Source organism: Bos indicus, chromosome 18, assembly GCF_029378745.1.
Source record: "Bos indicus isolate NIAB-ARS_2022 breed Sahiwal x Tharparkar chromosome 18, NIAB-ARS_B.indTharparkar_mat_pri_1.0, whole genome shotgun sequence".
Taxonomy (NCBI): Eukaryota; Metazoa; Chordata; class Mammalia; order Artiodactyla; family Bovidae; genus Bos; species Bos indicus.
Genome location: NC_091777.1, coordinates 51906295 through 51924195, shown reverse-complemented (window position 1 = coordinate 51924195; position 17901 = coordinate 51906295). Strand labels below are relative to the sequence as shown.

At 48.1% G+C, this 17901-nt stretch overlaps 2 protein-coding genes across 8 annotated transcripts; one reads left to right on the top strand and one right to left on the bottom strand.

The window, feature by feature from the left end:
• Positions 1-1305: 1305 nt before the first annotated feature.
• LYPD4 (LY6/PLAUR domain containing 4) lies at positions 1306-10904 on the bottom strand. 7 transcript variants are annotated; one of them, XM_070771146.1, is made up of 7 exons: positions 10782-10904; positions 10013-10136; positions 9789-9900; positions 2940-3091; positions 2592-2735; positions 1823-2149; positions 1306-1567 (listed from the first exon to the last, which is right to left on the bottom strand). In XM_070771146.1, the coding sequence occupies exons 4-7, from the start codon at positions 3004-3006 to the stop codon at positions 1365-1367; spliced, it is 741 nt and encodes a 246-aa protein (XP_070627247.1). In that variant the 5' UTR covers positions 3007-3091; positions 9789-9900; positions 10013-10136; positions 10782-10904; the 3' UTR covers positions 1306-1364. The 7 variants fall into 7 exon arrangements, with proteins under 7 accessions (XP_070627247.1, XP_070627249.1, XP_019834284.2 ...); XM_070771148.1 differs by having other exon boundaries at positions 9789-9871; XM_019978725.2 differs by lacking the exon at positions 9789-9900.
• Positions 10905-11142: 238 nt separating this feature from the next.
• DMRTC2 (DMRT like family C2) lies at positions 11143-16541 on the top strand. Its single transcript, XM_019978723.2, has 9 exons — positions 11143-11298; positions 12339-12566; positions 12655-12809; positions 13090-13166; positions 13463-13646; positions 13802-13928; positions 14690-14750; positions 14899-15070; positions 15993-16541. Exons 2-9 carry the CDS (start codon positions 12343-12345, stop codon positions 16103-16105), a joined length of 1113 nt encoding a protein of 370 aa, XP_019834282.2. The 5' UTR covers positions 11143-11298; positions 12339-12342; the 3' UTR covers positions 16106-16541.
• Positions 16542-17901: the final 1360 nt, after the last annotated feature.

Here is a 17901-nt window from a genome sequence, read left to right as displayed (position 1 = left end):
TGCCTCAGGTCTTCCCTGGTGTTGTTGTTCAATCACCCAGTCACGTCTGACTCTTTGTGACCCCATGGGCTGCTGCATGCCAGACCTCTCTGCCCCTCACCATCTCCCAAAGTTTGCCCAAGTTCATTACCATTGCATCAGTGATGGCTCGGCAGTAAAGAGCCACTGAGTGGCTTCCCTGATGTCTCAGTGGTAAAGAATCTGCCAGCTGCCAATGCAGGAGATGTGTGTTCTATCCCTGGATCAGGAAGATCCCCTGGAGAAGGAAATGGCAATCCACTCCAGTATCCTTGCCTGGGGAATCCCATGGACAGCTATAGCCTGGCAGGCTACAGTCCATGTGTCCAGAGTTGGACACGACTGAAGCCACTTAGCTGCACGCACCCTTCCAATCTTAGTTGTGGCACACAAGCTCCGGATCTCATGGGCAATAGTTGTGGCATGTGGGCTTAGGTGCTTCCTGGCCTGTGGGAATCTTAGTTCCCCCACCAGGGATTGAACCCATGTCCCCTGCATTGCTAGGTGGATTAAGTCCCTTTTTAAAAAATGATATTTCCTTTTAAAAAAAATATTTATTTGGCTGCATCAAGTCTCAGTTGTGGCCTGTGGGATCTAGTTCCCTGACCAAGGATTGAACCCAGGCCCTGCATTGGGAGCATAGGGTCTTAGCCACTGGACCACCAGGAAGTCCTTGGCCATCTTAAGTCAAAGGCCCTTTACCATTAAATATGTGGTTTTACACTTTACTCAAATTGAATCTATAATCCTATGACTTCCCTACAAGGCCTTTGTTCTAAATACTTATCTGGCTGCACCGGTTCAGTTGCAGCACACTAGATCCTCAGTTTTTGTTGCAGCTTGTGGGATCTTCAGTAGCAACATGTGAACTCTTAGTTGCGGCCTGTGGAATCCAGTTCCCCGACCAGGAATCAAAGCCAGGCCTCTGCATTGTGAACACAGCGTCTCAGCCGTTGGACTGCCAGGGAGGTCCCAAGCCTTGATTTTAAAGGGGAGGAAATGGAGGCCCAGAAAATAGAGGAGATTTGGCCAGGATCTCAAAGTCAATGGCTGAACCCAAGCTAGAACTAATGCTCCCAGGGGGAAAAGGGGAGCGTTTGGGTTCCTCCAGCACGCTGGCCATGATTCTGTCACTTTGCCAATGATCCTCCTCCCAGAGCACCCTGCTCACTTCAGAGTGAGGACTGCACTTTGCCTGTCCCTCCCCTCTGCCTGCCCCCCAATCTCTTCAGCTCTTTCACAACCCCACAACCCTCATGACCCACAAGACAAGGCAGAAATGCAACTCTGTAACTTTATTTGGCTCTGTGAAAAGGGAGGGGTGTTGGTCTGGTCCAGCTAGATCCTCAGCCCTTGAAGGCAAACAGGAGGCCTAAGAGGATACCCCAAGAAGGACTCCGACAAGGGGTCCCTGCACCAGTAAACAGGGCCTTCTCTACAATGTTGATGACCTCAGTCACTCTGATGCTCCCAATATGGTGAAAATGGGCTAAAACGCTGGTATGTTCACGAGCACAGCCCATGAGGAGGAAGGTGGTATTAAGAAACCCTGCAAGGAAGAGAGGGGGCAGTCAGGGACACTTTCAAAATGCAAGCGTCCTGCCCCTCCTTCCAGACACCCCTCACCAACCAGGACACCTGCTCACCCCTCCAAAGACCCGGCATCAGGCACCTTCCCCTGTTCTCCTTGGAATTCTGTACCACGACCCCCAGCACCTCTCCAAGCCCCACCCGCCTCCCTCAGGGATGGAGAGGCAGCAGGCATGGAGCAGGCATCTGAGAGAGAAAGTCTCTGTCCTCTCACCTGCCTGGAATTTCACTGTGGAACTGTAACACTTGGTAGCGTCTCTGGGGCAAGACTCACTGGAGACAAAATTTGGGAGGCAGCTCTTAGAGTGCTCGCCCACACAAGTTGGGCAACTGTGGGAAGAAGATTTTAAAGCCTTGGGAGTCCTGGCCTTGAGGTGCAATATAGCATTCATGTTGGTGAGGTTATTGCACAGATAGGTCCGGCAGACCCGGCTATAGGAGGCGATGGACAATCCAGGTGGCGAAACCAGGTAGGAGACTTGCGGGGGGTAAGATGAGGCTGGGCTGCAGCCTTTAAAACCCAGGATTCCCTTTCTGGTCCCTGCAGAGCAGAAGATTGGAGAGCTCTGATCAGTGTCGTTGGCCACACCCAGTCCAACCTCCCACCCCCACCCCACCCCACCCCACCCTGCCCTTGCTGCTCACTCTGCCCCACCACCAGCTTTGCATCTCCCCTACTGTCCATTCGCTGCTCAGATCTCCCAGGTTTTATCTGCCTGTCCTCACTCCTCTCTCCACAGGAGGAGCCCGTCTGCTCCTCTCTCCCGTGTGTCCCAAACTTGTCTTCTCTCCCACCTCCATTCTGCCCTCTTATCCAGCCCACAGCACAACCAGCTGGGTCCTGCCCCTCTCCTGCTGGTGTCTGGATGTTGTTCCCAAAGATAAATATCTGGAACTGAAGTCCAGAGTCCCTGGGTGCTGGGAAGGGAAGTAGGGGTCAGAAGACCAAGCCAAAACAATGCAGCAAAGTCACCCCCGCCCACCTGCCTCGATGAACACCAGCGTCTCCTCACAGCCCTCATTCAGTTTGCACACCATGCTCCTCAACAGAAACCATTGCCACCTATGGAGACCTACAGCTCTGAAGAGTGAAGATGTCGCTTCATAGCACAGAAGAGCTTCAGCCCCTAAAGAGAGAATCTTTATCTGGTCAACTGCTCCTCACATTGCCTTCTCAACCCTTGAGCTGCAAATCAAGAGCTCAGCCTCCACAGATCTTGTCCCCTGAGGGACCCAGATAGGCAGCTTTCCCTCCCCCAGTGACAGGAATCCAGGCCCCCCATCCTCCCCAGCCAAGAGGGTCCTGAAGCATCCAGCCCCACAGGACATACAAGGCAGAGAGGAAATGGCCCCCAGGAGACAGAGCAGTTGCATGGGGCTGAGATGCTGGGGTCCCATGGTCCTGTGTTTGGGTCCTGGATTCTGGAACCAATTTCAATCTAGGTCTCAAATTCCGTTCTTGTTGGCCTCTAGATCACTGTTTCTGAAGCAGAAAGTTGATTATCAGTTCCTGTGACATAGGCTCCCTGAGACTTTCTGGGACACAGGTCTTCATCTCCATGGTCTTTCCTCCAGCCTAACCTGAACCCACTCCGTGAGCTTCTCAAATCCTGACTCTCACTCTCCCGCTTAGTTTCTGCCATTGGAAATGGTGCCGAGCAGAGAAACGTGGCTTATTCAAAGGATAACTATTTATGTAGGCTGTTCTCCATCCAGAGACAATGAGATCAGAACAACAAATGCATGACAGTCAACTGATGTATTACTAAGTAACCCCTGACTTAAAAAAAGAAATGAGAAAGTATTTAGTACTGAATAATAGCAAATATGCTACATGTCTCACACACACACACACACACACACGTGCGTGTAAAATCTGATGAAAACTGAATAAGGTCTGTAATTTAGTTAAAAGTGGTGTTGTTGTTTAGTCACTCAGTCATGTCAGATTCTTTTGCAACTCTATGGACTATAGATGGACAGGGAAGCCTGGTGTGCTGCAGTCCATGGGGTCGCAAAGAGTCAGACACGACCGAGTGACTGACTGAACTGAACTAAACTGATGGACTGTAGCCCTCCCAGGCTCCTCTGGGGGAGGAGTCCATGGGATTTCTTGGGCAAAACACCGGAGGTTGCCATTTCCTTCTCCAAGGGATCTTCCCAACCCAGGGATCAAACCCACATCTCCTGCATTGCGGCGGGATTGTTTACCACTGAGCAACCAGAAAAGCCCCAAGAGTACTGTACCAATGTTAATTTCCTGCTCATTTACTACAGTCATACAGAATGTCCCTATGGGGAACCAGAAGAAGTTGCAACTTTTGCAACTTCTTGTGAGCTAATAATAATTTCACAATCAAAGTGTTTTTTTAATTGGACAATGATTTCTAAATCAATATTTAGAAGTAAATTTATAATTTAAGTACATTTATAAAGAAACAATAAGAATTATAAAATATGCTTATGAATTAACTCAAGAAGTTATACAAGGGACAACAAAGCAACCTTCCCAAAAAGGAATAAAAATGATGACCAGAAATCAATGAAATTGATTACAAAAACTATTTACAAAAAACTAACATTCATTCTTTGACACTATTACTAAGATAATCCTCCAGCAAATCTACTCAAGAAAAAAAAAAAAAGAGAAAAGATACAAATAAAATGCGGAATGAAAAATAAGAACTGAAAGACATCATACGTTCTGAGAATAATAAAACTGTCATTAACAACTCCACATTTGGTACTTCCCTGGTGGTCCAATGAATCTGCCTTCCAATGCAGAAGACATAGGTTTGATCTCTGGCTAGGGAACTAAGACCCCACATGCTGCAGAGCTACTGAGCCCATGCACTCTAGTGCCCAAGCACTACAACTAGAGAGAAGCCACAAAACGAAGAAACCTCATGTCGCAACGGAGACCCAATGCAGCCAAAAATAAATTTCTTAAAATATATATTTAAAAAACAAGTCTACACTTACAAATTTTAAATATATCCACTTCATAAGTGGATAAATTTCTAAAATAATATGAAACGCCAAAATGGTCACAAAAGTGTAGGCAAAGTCTTAAGCCAATAAGAATGGACAAGGATCTCAGGCAAATTGATAAGAAAAAGAGAAAAATTTCAGTAGGGAAATAGGCCAAGTATTTGAAGAGGCAATTCTCAATTCTCAGAAAAGCAAACCAGAAAGGCTAACAAGCACAAGAAGAAACACTCGTGCTCAACAATAATCATAGAAATTCAGTGTATTCAAACGAGCATCTACCAGACTGACAAGAGAGCAGAAAGCTGGAAAAATACGAATGTTGGTAGAACTATGGGGCTGGAGAGTCCCTTGTGCATTGGTGCTTATGGGGTAGTTGTGGCCAGGGATAGGGTCCTCTTCTGGACCCTGAAGAATGGAGGCGCCAAGGGTTCTGATCAGTGTCTCAAGCCCAAAGTATCATTCATTGTAAGAAGTCTGGCAATACTTAGCCAAATTAGTTTTCAGTTCAGTTCAATTCAGTCACTCAGTCGTGTCCAACTCTTTGTGACCCTATGAACTGCAGCACGCCGGGCCTCCCTGTCCAACACCAACTCCCAGAGTTTACCCAAACTCATGTTCATCGAGTCGGTGATGCCATCCAGCCATCTCATCCTCTGTTATCTCCTTCTCCTCCTGCCCCCAACCCTTCCCAGCATCAGAGTCCTTTCCAATGATTCAACTCTTCGCATGAGGTGGCCAAAGTACTGGAGTTTCAGCTTCAACATCAGTCCTTCCAATGAACACCCAGGACTGATCTCCTTTAGGATGGACTGGTTGGATCTCCTTGCAGTCCAAGGTACTCTCAAGAGTCTTCTCCAACACCACAGTTCAAAAGCATCAATTCTTCGGCGCTCAGCTTTCTTCACAGTCCAACTCTCACATCCATATATGACCACTGGAAAAACCATAGCCTTGACTAGATGGACCTTTGTTGGCAAAGTAATGTCTCTGCTTTTTAATATGCTATCTGCTGCTGCTGCTGCTGCTGCTAAGTTGCTTCAGTCGTATCCGACTCTGTGCGACCCCAGAGATGGCAGCCCACCAGGCTACACCATCCCTGGGATTCTCCAGGCAAGAACACTGGAGTGGGTTGCCATTTCCTTCTCCAATGCATGAAAGTGAAAAGTGAAAGGGAAGTCGCTCAGTCGTGTCCAACTCTTTGAGACCCCATGGACTGCAGCCTACCAGGCTCCTCTGCCCATGGGATTTTCCAGGCAAGAGTACTGGAGTGGGTTGCCATTGCCTTCTCCAATATGCTACCTAGGTTGGTCATAACTTTCCTTCCAAGGAGTAAGCGTCTTTTAATTTCATGGCTGCAGTCACCATCAGCAGTGATTTTGGAAACCAGAAAAATAAAGTCTGACACTGTTTCCACTGTTTCCCCATCTATTTGCCATCAAGTGATGGGACCAGATGCCATGATTTTAATTTTCTGAATGTTGAGCTTTAAGCCAACTTTTTCACTCTCCTCTTTCACCTTCATCAAGAGGCTTTTGAGTTCTTCTTCACTTTCTGCCATAAGGGTGGTGTCATCTGCATATCTGAGGTTATTGATATTTCTCCCGGCAATCTTGATTCCAGCTTGTGCTTCTTCCAGCCCAGCGTTTCTCATGATGTACTCTGCATAGAAGTTAAATATGCAGGGTGACAATATACAGCCTTGACGTACTCCTTTTCCTACTTGGAACCAGTCTGTTGTTCCATGTCCAGTTCTAACTGTTGCTTCCTGACCTGCGTATAGGTTTCTCAAGAGACAGGTCAGGTGGTCTGGTATTCCCATCTCTTGAAGAATTTTCCACAGTTTATAGTGATCCACACAAAGGCTTTGGCATAGTCAATAAAGCAGAAATAGATGTTTTTCTGGAACTCTCTTGCTTTTTCAATGATCCAGCAGATGTTGACAATTTGATCTCTGATTCCTCTGCCCTTTCTAAAACCAGCTTGAACATCTGGAAGTTCACGGTTCATGTATTGCTGAAACCTGACTTGGAGAATTTTAAGCATTACTTTACTAGCGTGTGAGATGAGTGCAATTGTGCTGTAGTTTGAGCATTCTTTGGCATAGCCTTTCTTTGGGATTGGAATGAAAACTGACCTTTTCCAGTCCTGTGGCTACTGCTGAGTTTTCCAAATTTGCTGGCATATTGAGTGCAGCACTTTCACAGTATCATCTTTCAGGATTTTAAATAGCTCAACTGGAATTCCATCACCTCCACTAGCTTTGTTCACAGTGATGCTTTCTAAGGCCCACTTGACTTTGCATTCCAGGATGTCTGGCTCTAGGTCAGTGATCACACCATCGTGATTATCTGGGTCGTGAAGATCTTTTTTGTACAGTTCTTCTGTGTATTCTTGCCACCTCTTCTTAATATCTTCTGCTTCTGTTAGGTCCATACTATTTCTGTCCTTTATCGAGCCCATCTTTGCATAAATTGTTCCCTTGGTATCTCTGATTTTCTTGAAGAGATCCCTAGTCTTTCCCATTCTGTTGTTTTCCTCTATTTCTTTGCATTGATCGCTGAGGAAGGCTTTCTTATCTCTCCTTGCTATTCTTTGGAACTCTGCATTCAGATGCTTATATCGTTCCTTTTCTCCTTTGCTTTTCGCTTCTCTTCTTTTCATAGCTATTTGTAAGGGCTCCTCAGCCATTTTGCTTTTTTGCATTTCTTTTCCATGGGGATGGTCTTGATCCCTGTCTCCTGTACAATGCCACGAACCTCCGTCCATAGTTTATCACACACTCTATCAGATCTAGTCCCTTAAATCTATTTCTCACTTCCACTGTATGATCATAAGGGATTTGATTTAGGTCATACCTGAATGGTCTAGTGGTTTTCCCTACTTTCTTCAATTTCAGTCTGAATTTGGCAATAAGGAGTTCATGATCTGAGCCACGGTCAGCTCCCTGTCTTGTTTTTGCTGACTGTATAGACCTTCTCCATCTTTGGCTGCAAAGAATATAATCAATCTGATTTCGGTGTTGACCATCTGGTGATGTCCATGTGTAGAGTCTTCTCTTGTGTTGTTGGAAGAGGGTGTTTTCTATGACCAATGCGTTCTCTTGGCAAAACTCTATTAGCCTTCACCCTGCTTCATTCTGTACTCCAAGGCCAAATTTGCCTGTTACTCCAGGTGTTTCTAGACTTCCTACTTTTGCATTCCTGTCCCCTATAATTAAAAGGACATCTTTTTTGGGTGTTAGTTCTAAAAGGTCTTGGAGGTCTTCATAGAACCATTCAACTTCATCTTCTTCAGTGTTACTGGTTGGGGCATAGGCTTGGTTTACCATGATATTGAATGGTTTGCCTTGGAAATGAACAGAGATCATTCTGTCGTTTTTGAGATTGCATTCAAGTACTGCATTTTGGACTCTTTTGTTGACCATGATGGCTACTCCATTTCTTCTAAGGGACTCCTGCCCACAGTAGTAGATATAATGATCATCTAAGTTAAATTCACCCATTCCAGTCTATCTTAGTTTGCTGATTCCTAGAATGTTGACATTCATTCTTGCCATCTCCTGTTTGACCACTTCCAATTTGCCTTGATTCATGGACCTAATATTCCAGATTCCTATGCAATATTGCTCTTTACAGCATTGGACCTTGCTTCCATCACCAGTCACATCCACAACTGGGTGTTGTTTTTGCTTTGGCTCCATCCCTTCATTCTTTCTGGAGTTATTTCTCCACTGATCTCCAGTAGCATATTGGGCACCTACTGACCTGGGGAGTTCCTCTTTCAGTATCCTATCATTTTGCCTTGAGCGGCAGCTGTGCGGGCACAGGAGGGCCAAGAGGAGCTATTCCATTTACAAGGTCAGGAGGGACGACCGTGAGGAGATACGCCTCGTCCAAGTTAAGGAGCAATGGCTGCACTTTGCTGGAGCAGCCGTGAAGAGATATCCCACGTCCAAGGTAAGAGAAACCCAAGTAAGATGGTAGGTGTTGAGAGAGGGCATCAGAGGGCAGACACACTGAAACCACGATCACAGAAAACTAGCCAATCTGATCACATGAACCACAGCATTGTCTAACTCAATGAAACTAAGCCATGCCTTGTGAGGCCACCCAAGACAGATGGGTCATGGTGAAGAGGTCTGACAGAATGTGGTTCACTGGAGAAACTGAAAGTGGCCCAGTCATGTCCAACTCTTTGCGACTCCATGGACTGTCCATGGAATTCTCTAGGCCAGAATACTGGAGTGGGTAGCCTTTCCCTTCTCCAGGGGATCTTCCCGACCCAGGAATCGAACCAGGGTCTCCTGCATTGCAGGTGGATTCTTTACCAATTGAGCTATCAGGGGTCACTGGAGAAGGGAATGGCAAACCACTTCAGTATTGTTGCCTTGAGAACCCCATGAACAGTATAAAATTAGGTTTATGAATAGTTATTTCTGGAATATCCTAGGTACACAGGACAGGGATTTCCACCTTCAACTACAAAAGAATACATAAAAGGATGTGGCAGTATGGTGGGGATAGTGAGCTGAAGGCAACATGGCCATCCCTCCCTGAGACCAAGTGAATACATAACACACAGGGGATGTATACCATGGAATATCATGCACTAGTTAGAAGCAGCTGGTTAGCTGTACACATCACATGCACATGGATGGATCATAAAAACACTGTGCTGATTATTTTTAATAATAAACAATGTCACTTGCATAAGTTAAAAACATCATGCATATAAAACACTGCACATCTTGCCAAGAACACACGCAGACTAAAAGAGATATGCATGTGCCATCTGAAATGAGCACCTGTGGGACAGTTAGGGAATAAAAGTGGGGAACTGGGGATTACTGGAAATTAATAAAATGCTGTAGGTAGTACAAAGTTCTTAAGACTTTGAACTCAAAGACAGACCAAGGTTGGAATCTTTACCTCTCCACTGACTAGCTGTGTGATCTTGTGCCTCTTATTGAACTCATTCATAAAACATATTAAAAATATATCTCATAGACTCATTATTAAGATTATTAGCATAAAGTGCCAGGCAAGTGCTAAGCTCTCCAAAATGTTGCCCCCCTGCCCCCCCATCTCTCTCTCTCCACTATCTAAAAGATCAAGGTCAATCTCTTTAGCTGGCATTCAAGCCTCCCACACACAGGCCACCCTTCATCCCTTAGACGGGCCCCAAACAACCTTTCCAATTTTGTCTAGTACTGCTCCCCTGCACAGCAGTCCAGATAGAGGTCACTTCTGCCACACTTTTCTGACCAGAATACCTGACACAAAGGATGCGTAACCCAGAAATCTGCAGCAAACCAAGAAGCCAAGACCAGCAGAAAAGATGGGACATGGAAAGGGGGAATGAAGGCAGACAAAGGATCAAAGGAGTTTGACCGAGCAGGGGACAGGGCACACACCTGCCTGGAATGCAAAACCACAGGCCCCAGCAATCTGAGTACAAGCACAGACACAACCAGGAAAGACTGGAATAAAATCCTCAAGGAAAAAGGGTTGAAGTAGTGGTCAGAGGAGACACCATTCCTACAAGAGAAACCACACTGAGAAAGAGGAGCAAATTAATGGAACGGAAACTTGCAGGGAGACAGAGGATGAGCAGCAGAGAGAGCACAATTGGGAGTGGCAGAAAAATGAGAAGTTGGGCACAAAGTCTGGGGCAGGAAGGAGACTATCTGAGAGGCTCAAAGACAGAAAAGGGGACAGGGCGGGATACATAGAGAAAAGGGGACAACACAGAGGATGGGGGTGGGGAAACCGTGAGATGGGTCTAATAGGCTACAATTACAGAATGGAGGCCAGCGAATGGGGTGAAATCCGGGAGGAAGATGAACACAGAGGGTGGAAAAGGTTAAAAAGAAAAATCACAGAAGTATCTCGGGAACCAAAGACGGGGATAGGAGGGGAAGAGGGACAGACTATGAGGGGATGAGGCATGTGGAGAAAGGGTTTCGAAAATCAGCAGGATGAACAGGCAAAGAGAGAGACTCCAGAGAAGGAAAACGTCAAATTTAGGGAAATCAGCATGAACACAGCCAATAAGAGACACAAGGAAAGGGCCACAACGTTAGAAGGTGGGACCCGGGAGGGAAACAAGGATATCACAGGTTGGGGAACATAAGAGAAATGTAGATTGAGTTCGGGGAGTGGGAGAGAAGCGAAAAAACACACGCCACGTAGTGAAAAGCCAAGTCCTGGCCACCAAATGCTCCAGAGGCGGGGCGGTGCAGCTCAGGCCGGAGGACGAGACTGCGCATGCGCCGATGCGTCCAGATCAACGTCCCCGGGAGGCCCGGCCAGGCGGCCGTTCCTGGGGGCGGGGCCAGCTTTGTACTGGAAGTGGTACTCGACGCCCCATTGGCCACCTCTCCCAAAAGGGGAAGAACAATTTGGGAAGGCAAATCACAAGGAGAAGGGATAAATGCGAGACTCAACTCGACGCGCTATTGGCTGGATTGATAGTCCCGCGCGAGGAGAAGCGGACCGGAGGTAAAGGGGCGGGCTGTCAGTGCAAGATCTTGAACCGCATTGGTCGGTCTCCTCAGCGCCGGAGACGCCGCTTGAAGTTCATTGGTCCTTTCGAGAAGGGGCGGGAAAAGTGGTGCGAGCGCAGCCGTTCCTCACGCCACTGCCTCACAGCCTCCTTTCGCCTCCTCCAGATTGACTCTTAACTCTACTCCAGGCTGTGGTAACTCCGGACTGACGAGACGAACACGATCCCCCCCCTCCATGTCTCTTCCCCTCCCTCTCCTGCTCTGGACTCCCCGCCCCAGGCATCCCCTCGCCTCCCTACTCGCGCTCCTCGCGCCCCCTTTGCCCTTCCCCCGCCCCGCGGACCCTGGGTGCGCTCCCCGAGCCCCGCCCCCTCCCTGAGACCCTGGAGCGGGGCGGGGCAGCGGACCCAGCGTTTGGGGGGACAGCTCCAGAATGGGGTGCGCGCGAGAAACAGCTGAATGGGGCGGTGGGGCGGTGGAGCGGGAGGCTCGAGACTACTTGTTGGGAGTCGGTGAAGGCGCGTGATGGCCGGGTTTGCCTTAGTTTGGAAGGAGTGTGGGTGCAAGAGAGGAATTTGGGCCGTGGCGGGGGGGGGGGGGGGGGGTGGTCTTTGTGCCTAGATCAGGGCCTGGCACGTGGAAGGGGCTCAGTAAGCCTTTGCTGAGGAAATGAATATAATTCTTGAAAGTGGGACAAGGGATTCTTGAGAATGATATATTTACTGGGGTGCAAGGGGGTCTGATTAAAAGGGCTGCAGGGAGAGGTTGAATTGCACGGCACACATGAGGGTTAAGGATTGAAAGGGGAACATGAAAGCATGTGTGGGAATTGGGTAACTGCAGGAGGGAAAGATGATAATTGCGGAAGAGGATGCCAGGAAAATCATGGGAATGGAGTGGTGATGAAAAGGGGAGTGTAAGAACTGTTGCAGGGGGCATGCGAGTGCCTGAGTGTGCCCCAAACTGGTATATGTGCTTGGGAAGGTACAGATGAGCAGACAATAATGTTTGGATCGAAAGATACATAAGAAAGGAAAGAGGAGAGAGGTTCTTGGAGAGGAGGATACCCTAGGAAGGGTGAAGAAGGGAGAGAGCCAGGGGAGAATCAAGGGTGACAGCTGAGTCCCAGGATGGGCAAACTGGGAAAACCCTTCTGGTGTGGTCTCCCAGAGGCAAGAAGGACAGTCAGGACAGGACCCACGTGGCCACCCTGACCCTCCACTCCTGCCCCTAGATCCATGGACCCCAGTGAAATGCCTGCTGTCCACCACTGCCCTTCAGACTCTGCCACAGGGGGTGAAACCAGAGCCCCCCAGGGCATGGAACTTATCCCCAGGAGAGCTGTCAGTCGCTCTCCAACCTGTGCCCGTTGCCGCAACCACGGTGTCACTGCCCACCTCAAGGGCCACAAGCGCTTGTGCCTCTTTCAGGCATGCGAGTGTCACAAATGTGTCCTCATCTTGTGAGTATGAGATCCAGAGAAGGGAGAGGATGGGCCTCATCTAAAAGGTGGCTGACTTGACTTTTGACTCACAACTCCCCCTCTTTAGGGAGCGCCGAAGGGTCATGGCTGCCCAGGTGGCCTTGCGTAGGCAGCAGGAGGCGCAGCTAAAGAGGCACCTAACCCAGGGACTCATGAGAGGGGCAGCTCCTCCCAGAGCTCCCAGCCGTGTCAAGAAGGGAGTCACTCAACCGGGGGTCCACTGTAAGTGTCACTGGCTGTGGCCAGAGGAATTTAGGCAGGAAAAGCTTAAGTAGGGAGAAGAGCCCCACTCTTGCCACTGAATTGATATATGATCTTGGGCAAGGAGTTTCTGTTCTCTGGGCCTCTCCCTGCCCAATGTAAAATGTGATTAAGTGTTGGAAGGATGTAATGAGATCAGGGGGTAGAAATGGGACAGAGGGAGATAAAAATTCAATTTTGGGCTAGAGTGGGAGGCACTCAGGAGAAAGAGCTTCCCAAAGCTCTCCCTGGTCCCTCACAGCTGGAAAGGAGAACATAGCTCCCCAGCCTCAGATTCCCCATCATGTTGTTCCACTGGCACTGACACCTCCTGGAAAGGTAAGGAAGGCCTGTGCCAGTCCCAGTGGCACAAGGTCCCCTTGGGCCCTGAGGGAGTGACTCCTGTCCTAGCCCCTGCCCAGATCCCTTCCTTTGTGCCCACAATACCTGGGTTCTAGGTCCAGCCCTGACTTGCTATGTAATCTTGGGCAAATCACTTCTATTCCATGGGCAAAATGATGGGGTGGGATTTTGCAGCCCTTCAAGCTCTGAAGTTTTGGGGCCCCAGTTCTATCCTAGAACATTCCTTCTCCAGCCTTAAACTTGACTTCAACCCGTGCTCCCTGCCATTGCAGGAGAACTCTCGGGGCCCTCTGCTGCTCAGTCGTCCCCCAGAAGCCTTGCCTTTGCCCTGGACTCCAATGCCTCCAGGCCCTTGGGCCCCTGGGCATTGGCTGCCTCCAGGCCTTTCCATGCCAACCCCAGTGGTGTGCCGCTTGCTGTGCCAAGAACCTGCTATCCCACTGCATCCTTTCCCTGGTAAGATGAATTCAACGTTAATTCAACAGATATTTGAATGACTGTGTACCACTGTGTCAGAAAGAGAAGAGCGAAAGGATACAGGGTAGGAAAAGGCAAGACAGAAGCCGTGACCTCTGAACACTATATACTTTGCATTCTCTTTTCCTCATTAGGTTTTGACCCTGGCACCACCCTCCGGCTGCCCACTCATGGGCCTCTCCCAACCTGCACAGGATCTCACCCAATACTGACAGCTCCTCTTTCTGGAGAATCCCAAGGGCCTTCTACCCTGCCCCGCACGTGAGTAGGGAGAAAAAGACATGTGTTTGTAATGTGCCTAACCCTGTGCTGGACACCATAGTAGATGATGAAGAAAAAGACTAAGACTATTGTGTGAGGCAGAGCTCTCCTAACTGGCTAGCTATGAATCTTTGTACAAGTATCTTTACTTCTCTGAGCCTGTCTCCTATTAGTAAATCAAAGACAGTACTATCTTTTGGTAATACTAAGAATTAGCAATAATATATTGAATACACTTAGCACAAGCCTTGGCCTTAAACAAATAGTGGCTATTAAATCTGCTTAAACAGATAGGGTTGAACTGCCTACTGACGTGAGGGGTCGGGGGACATGATGGTAAGAACTTCAGAGGCCTAGGAGAGAGGCCAGAGGCCATTAGACAAAGTTTCCTAAAGGTTGGCTAAGCTCCTCAAGTTCCATGGGGATTAAGGAACTGGGAGGGAAGAAAATCAGACACTGGTAGGGCAGGAACAATCATTCAAATCCCTCTAGGTGTTTTGTCCATTGTTTTTTAAAGTGACACCAATTGTTTCCCATAATCCTTACAGTAGCTCTGGGAGTAAGAAGCTGTAAAACGTTTCCATTTTACAGAAAACAAAGCAGGGCAAACAGAAGGAGGGACTTGCCCAAAGCCACAAAACCTAAGACCACAGGCACTCAGAATCCCAGATCAGAACACAGCAAAATCCTGTTCCTCTTTTCATGTATACATGTCTGTCAATGAGTTTAATCACCCTGGCATCTTTTTTCCTTATTTCCAGATGCTCAACTCTGATACTCCAGCCCTGTGGCACCCCAGACCCTCTTCTGCTACAGCCACAGGTCCTGAAAAAGAAGTGGGATCCAGGATCCTGGGAGGAAGTTCAGCTTGGGGAAGGGAAGAGTAGGGAATAATGAAGTAACCGGGGACAGGGAGCCTCTGGTGGGTGGGCAGAAGTAGGGATTCCCAGTCTGCATCTCTCCTTTGCAGGCCCCCGGACCCTCTCGCCTGACCTGGACCTCTGCCTCCTCAGAGTGGCAGCTGCAGCGGGAGGCAGCTGAGGCTCTTGTGGGACTGAAAGATTCATCTCAGGCTCCCCGCCTGACTCCTGGCCCCGCCAATCCTGCTTGGATCTCCCTGCTCCATCCTTGTGGCCCACCAGGTAACCTGTTCTCTAAAAGGAAAGGATGGGAAAGGCATGACTGAGAAACAGAGGTGCTGGAACAAGCAGGGACTAACCAAGGAGATCAGGAGGTCAGCAAGTTGAAGATCCCAGGCCCCACGCTTTTCAACCTAGCCCCTTAGATTACAGTTGAGAGTTATTCAGTGAATTTATTTTTGTGTGTGCTCAAAAGCAAATGTCCAGTGCCCTGATGTCAAGGAAAGTGAGGCCCTGAGAGAGGCCTGAGAGTATACAGCAAGTCAGTGGTAAAGCCTGGTCTCCTCACTCCAGCCCAGGGCTTCTCTGGACCCACAGTGCCTGCTGAAGTCTGGAGAGGGACTGAGGAGGTATCAAGAGTCTGGCCTGGACCCTTAATAATTGTTTTTAAACAGTTTCCTATTTGGCAACTTGCCTTTAAAGGCATCCTATTTGGAAAACCTGGATGCTTTCACAAAGTTAGTGATAAACTCGAAGAGAGCTACAAGAATCTTGAGGCGTGAGAAACACCTATGGGGAAAGGGAAGGCTGAGATTTATCCTGTCCAAAATGATGGGTTGGGCATGCAGTGCAGGTGAGGAAACTGGCCTGAAGGAACTGCTGAGAAAGAACCAGGTGAGTCTGGAAGGGCTTCTGATCATGGAGGTAAACAAGCAACCATACATGAAGGGGAACAAGGGAATATTTCTGAGCTAGGCAGGGATGTATTCAGAGACTCTGAGCTTTAGAAAGATAAGTATGGTGGCTGTGATGGAGGGGTTGGATGAGGCAATACTAGAAGTGGTAAAATCGGTGAGGAGGAAGTGTTTGCTATAATCCAGGTGAACAAAGATGGGCCTGGATATTAGATGGGGTAAAAAGGGAGGGTTTGCTGGGAGGGGAGATGGATGTGACCTGGTCTTGCCCTCTTCCTTCCTTCCTGTAGCTGCTGCTGGAGGAAGAGGATTCCAGCCTGTTGGGCCCTCTCTCCGGCCCAGCCCAGCCCCTTCCGTGGCTCTGCATATTGGGCGACTGGGATCCATTTCCCTCCTAAGCTAGAAGCCCAGAAGTGGAGACCCCTGGGGTAGGGGGCAGCAGCAGCCTGTAGGCATTGCACATTTGGTATTTTACTCACAGATTTCTGCATGGAATTTAATGTAGTACACGCTTCAGGCCCTTTTAAAGCTCTCAGGTGCTTTGTTAGCTTTTGGTTCCTTTTGTAGCATGGCCGTCTCCTTGGCCAAAGGTGGATATTCTCTTACCTTCCTTGGGTCCTGGGACCTTTTAAAATCCCCAACAAAAAGAAAGTGCAGTTTAAGCTAACCAGTATCTAAATAGATTTCTGCATGAGTTCATGTTCCAGGGTATTCATTTGACATGTGATTCTGTATATACCTATGCACTCATGTCTGCCTCCATGCATGTGAAAACAGAAGAGTATTTTCGTTTTGTGTCTTGGTTTGTGTGAGTAAGCAAGAAATAAACCAGTATTGTATTAAGCCACTGAGATGTGGGAGTTGTTTTTTTACCACAGCTTAACCTAGATAGCATATTAAAAGCAGAGACGTTACTTTGCCAACAGTGGTCCGTCTAGTCAAGGCCATGGGTTTTCCAGTGGTCATGTATGGATGTGAGAGTTGGACTGTGAAGAAAGCTGAGTGCTGAAGAATTGATGCTTTTGAACTATGGTGTTGGAGAAGACTCTTGAGAGTCCCCTGGACTGCAAGGAGATCCAACCAGTCCATCCTAAAGGAGATCAGTCCTGGGTGTTCATTGGAAGGACTGATGCTAAAGCTGAAACTCCAATACTTTGGCTACCTAATGCTAAGAGTTGACTCATTGGAAAAGACCCTGATGCTGGGAGGGATTGGGGGCAGGAGGAGAAGGGGACAACAGAGGATGAGATGGTTGGATGGCATCACCAACTTGATGGACATGAGTTTGGGTGAACTCCGGGAGTTGGTGATGGACAGGGAGGCCTGGCGTGCTGTGATTCATGGGGTTGCAAAGAGTCGGACATGACTGAGCGACTGAACTGAACTGAACCTAGTCTATCCTGAGGGACAGAAAGGACTTGTTCACTTCAGTCCTCAAAATGAAAGTCACTTACTCAGTAACTACCACAAGTAACTACAAACTTGGATTTCTTTGTATGGCCAGGTAAGAAAGAGTGGTAGGGAAACACAGTAGTTGATTCACTGATTGAATAATTAAGTGACTGCTCTGTGCCAAGCATAGACAGTTTCCAGCTGTTCAGAGGGGCACAGGTTGAAATACCTACAGGGCCAAACAGATCATATAATGAGTAAAGAAGGCCAGAGGAGCCCTGGCAAACTGAGAATGCATGCCCCACCTAAGGGGGCAGCTTCCTTTTAGCCCTAGTGAATTGTTGCCAGGCAGGAATGTGGGCTCAGTACTGCCATATCTTCTGATTTTTTAAGAGAAGCTGGAAAACTAGATTTCTGTTTTACATTTCTTAATTTTCAAATGCTGGCTCAGTTTTTCTTTGAATCCTGTGCTGTGCTTAAATCCTATGTAGGTCAAACAAAGCATACCTTCAGGCCAGCTTTGGTCAATGGAATGCCAATTTAAATGCTCATCTGTTGTTTAGCTGCTATGTCGTGTCTGACTCTTTGTGACCCCATGGACTCTAGCTTGCCAGGCTCCTCTGTCCATGGGATTTTCCCCGACAAGAATACTGGAGTGGGTTGCCATTTCTTTCTCCAGGGGATCTTCCCAACCACAGGATCAAACCCACATCTCCTGCATTGCAGGCAGATTCTTTACTGCTGAGCCACCAGGGAAGCCCCAATGCTAATCTAACATAATATTTTTATAATGGGGAGACTGAGACC

What these genes read in the sequence shown, in the direction of transcription:
- LYPD4 (XM_070771146.1), bottom strand. Translation starts at nt 3,006, where the DNA reads ATGGGACCCCAGCATCTCAGCCCCATGCAACTGCTCTGTCTCCTGGGG. An exon ending in GGCCATTTCCTCTCTGCCTT is followed by an intron (nt 2,736 to 2,939) that starts GTATGTCCTGTG and finishes TTCTCTCTTTAG; the next exon opens with GGGCTGAAGCTCTTCTGTGC. An exon ending in CACAGTGAAATTCCAGGCAG is followed by an intron (nt 1,568 to 1,822) that starts GTGAGAGGACAG and finishes TCTTCCTTGCAG; the next exon opens with GGTTTCTTAATACCACCTTC.
- DMRTC2 (XM_019978723.2), top strand. Translation starts at nt 12,343, where the DNA reads ATGGACCCCAGTGAAATGCCTGCTGTCCACCACTGCCCTTCAGACTCT. An exon ending in CACTGACACCTCCTGGAAAG is followed by an intron (nt 13,167 to 13,462) that starts GTAAGGAAGGCC and finishes CTGCCATTGCAG; the next exon opens with GAGAACTCTCGGGGCCCTCT. An exon ending in CTCTTCTGCTACAGCCACAG is followed by an intron (nt 14,751 to 14,898) that starts GTCCTGAAAAAG and finishes TCTCCTTTGCAG; the next exon opens with GCCCCCGGACCCTCTCGCCT.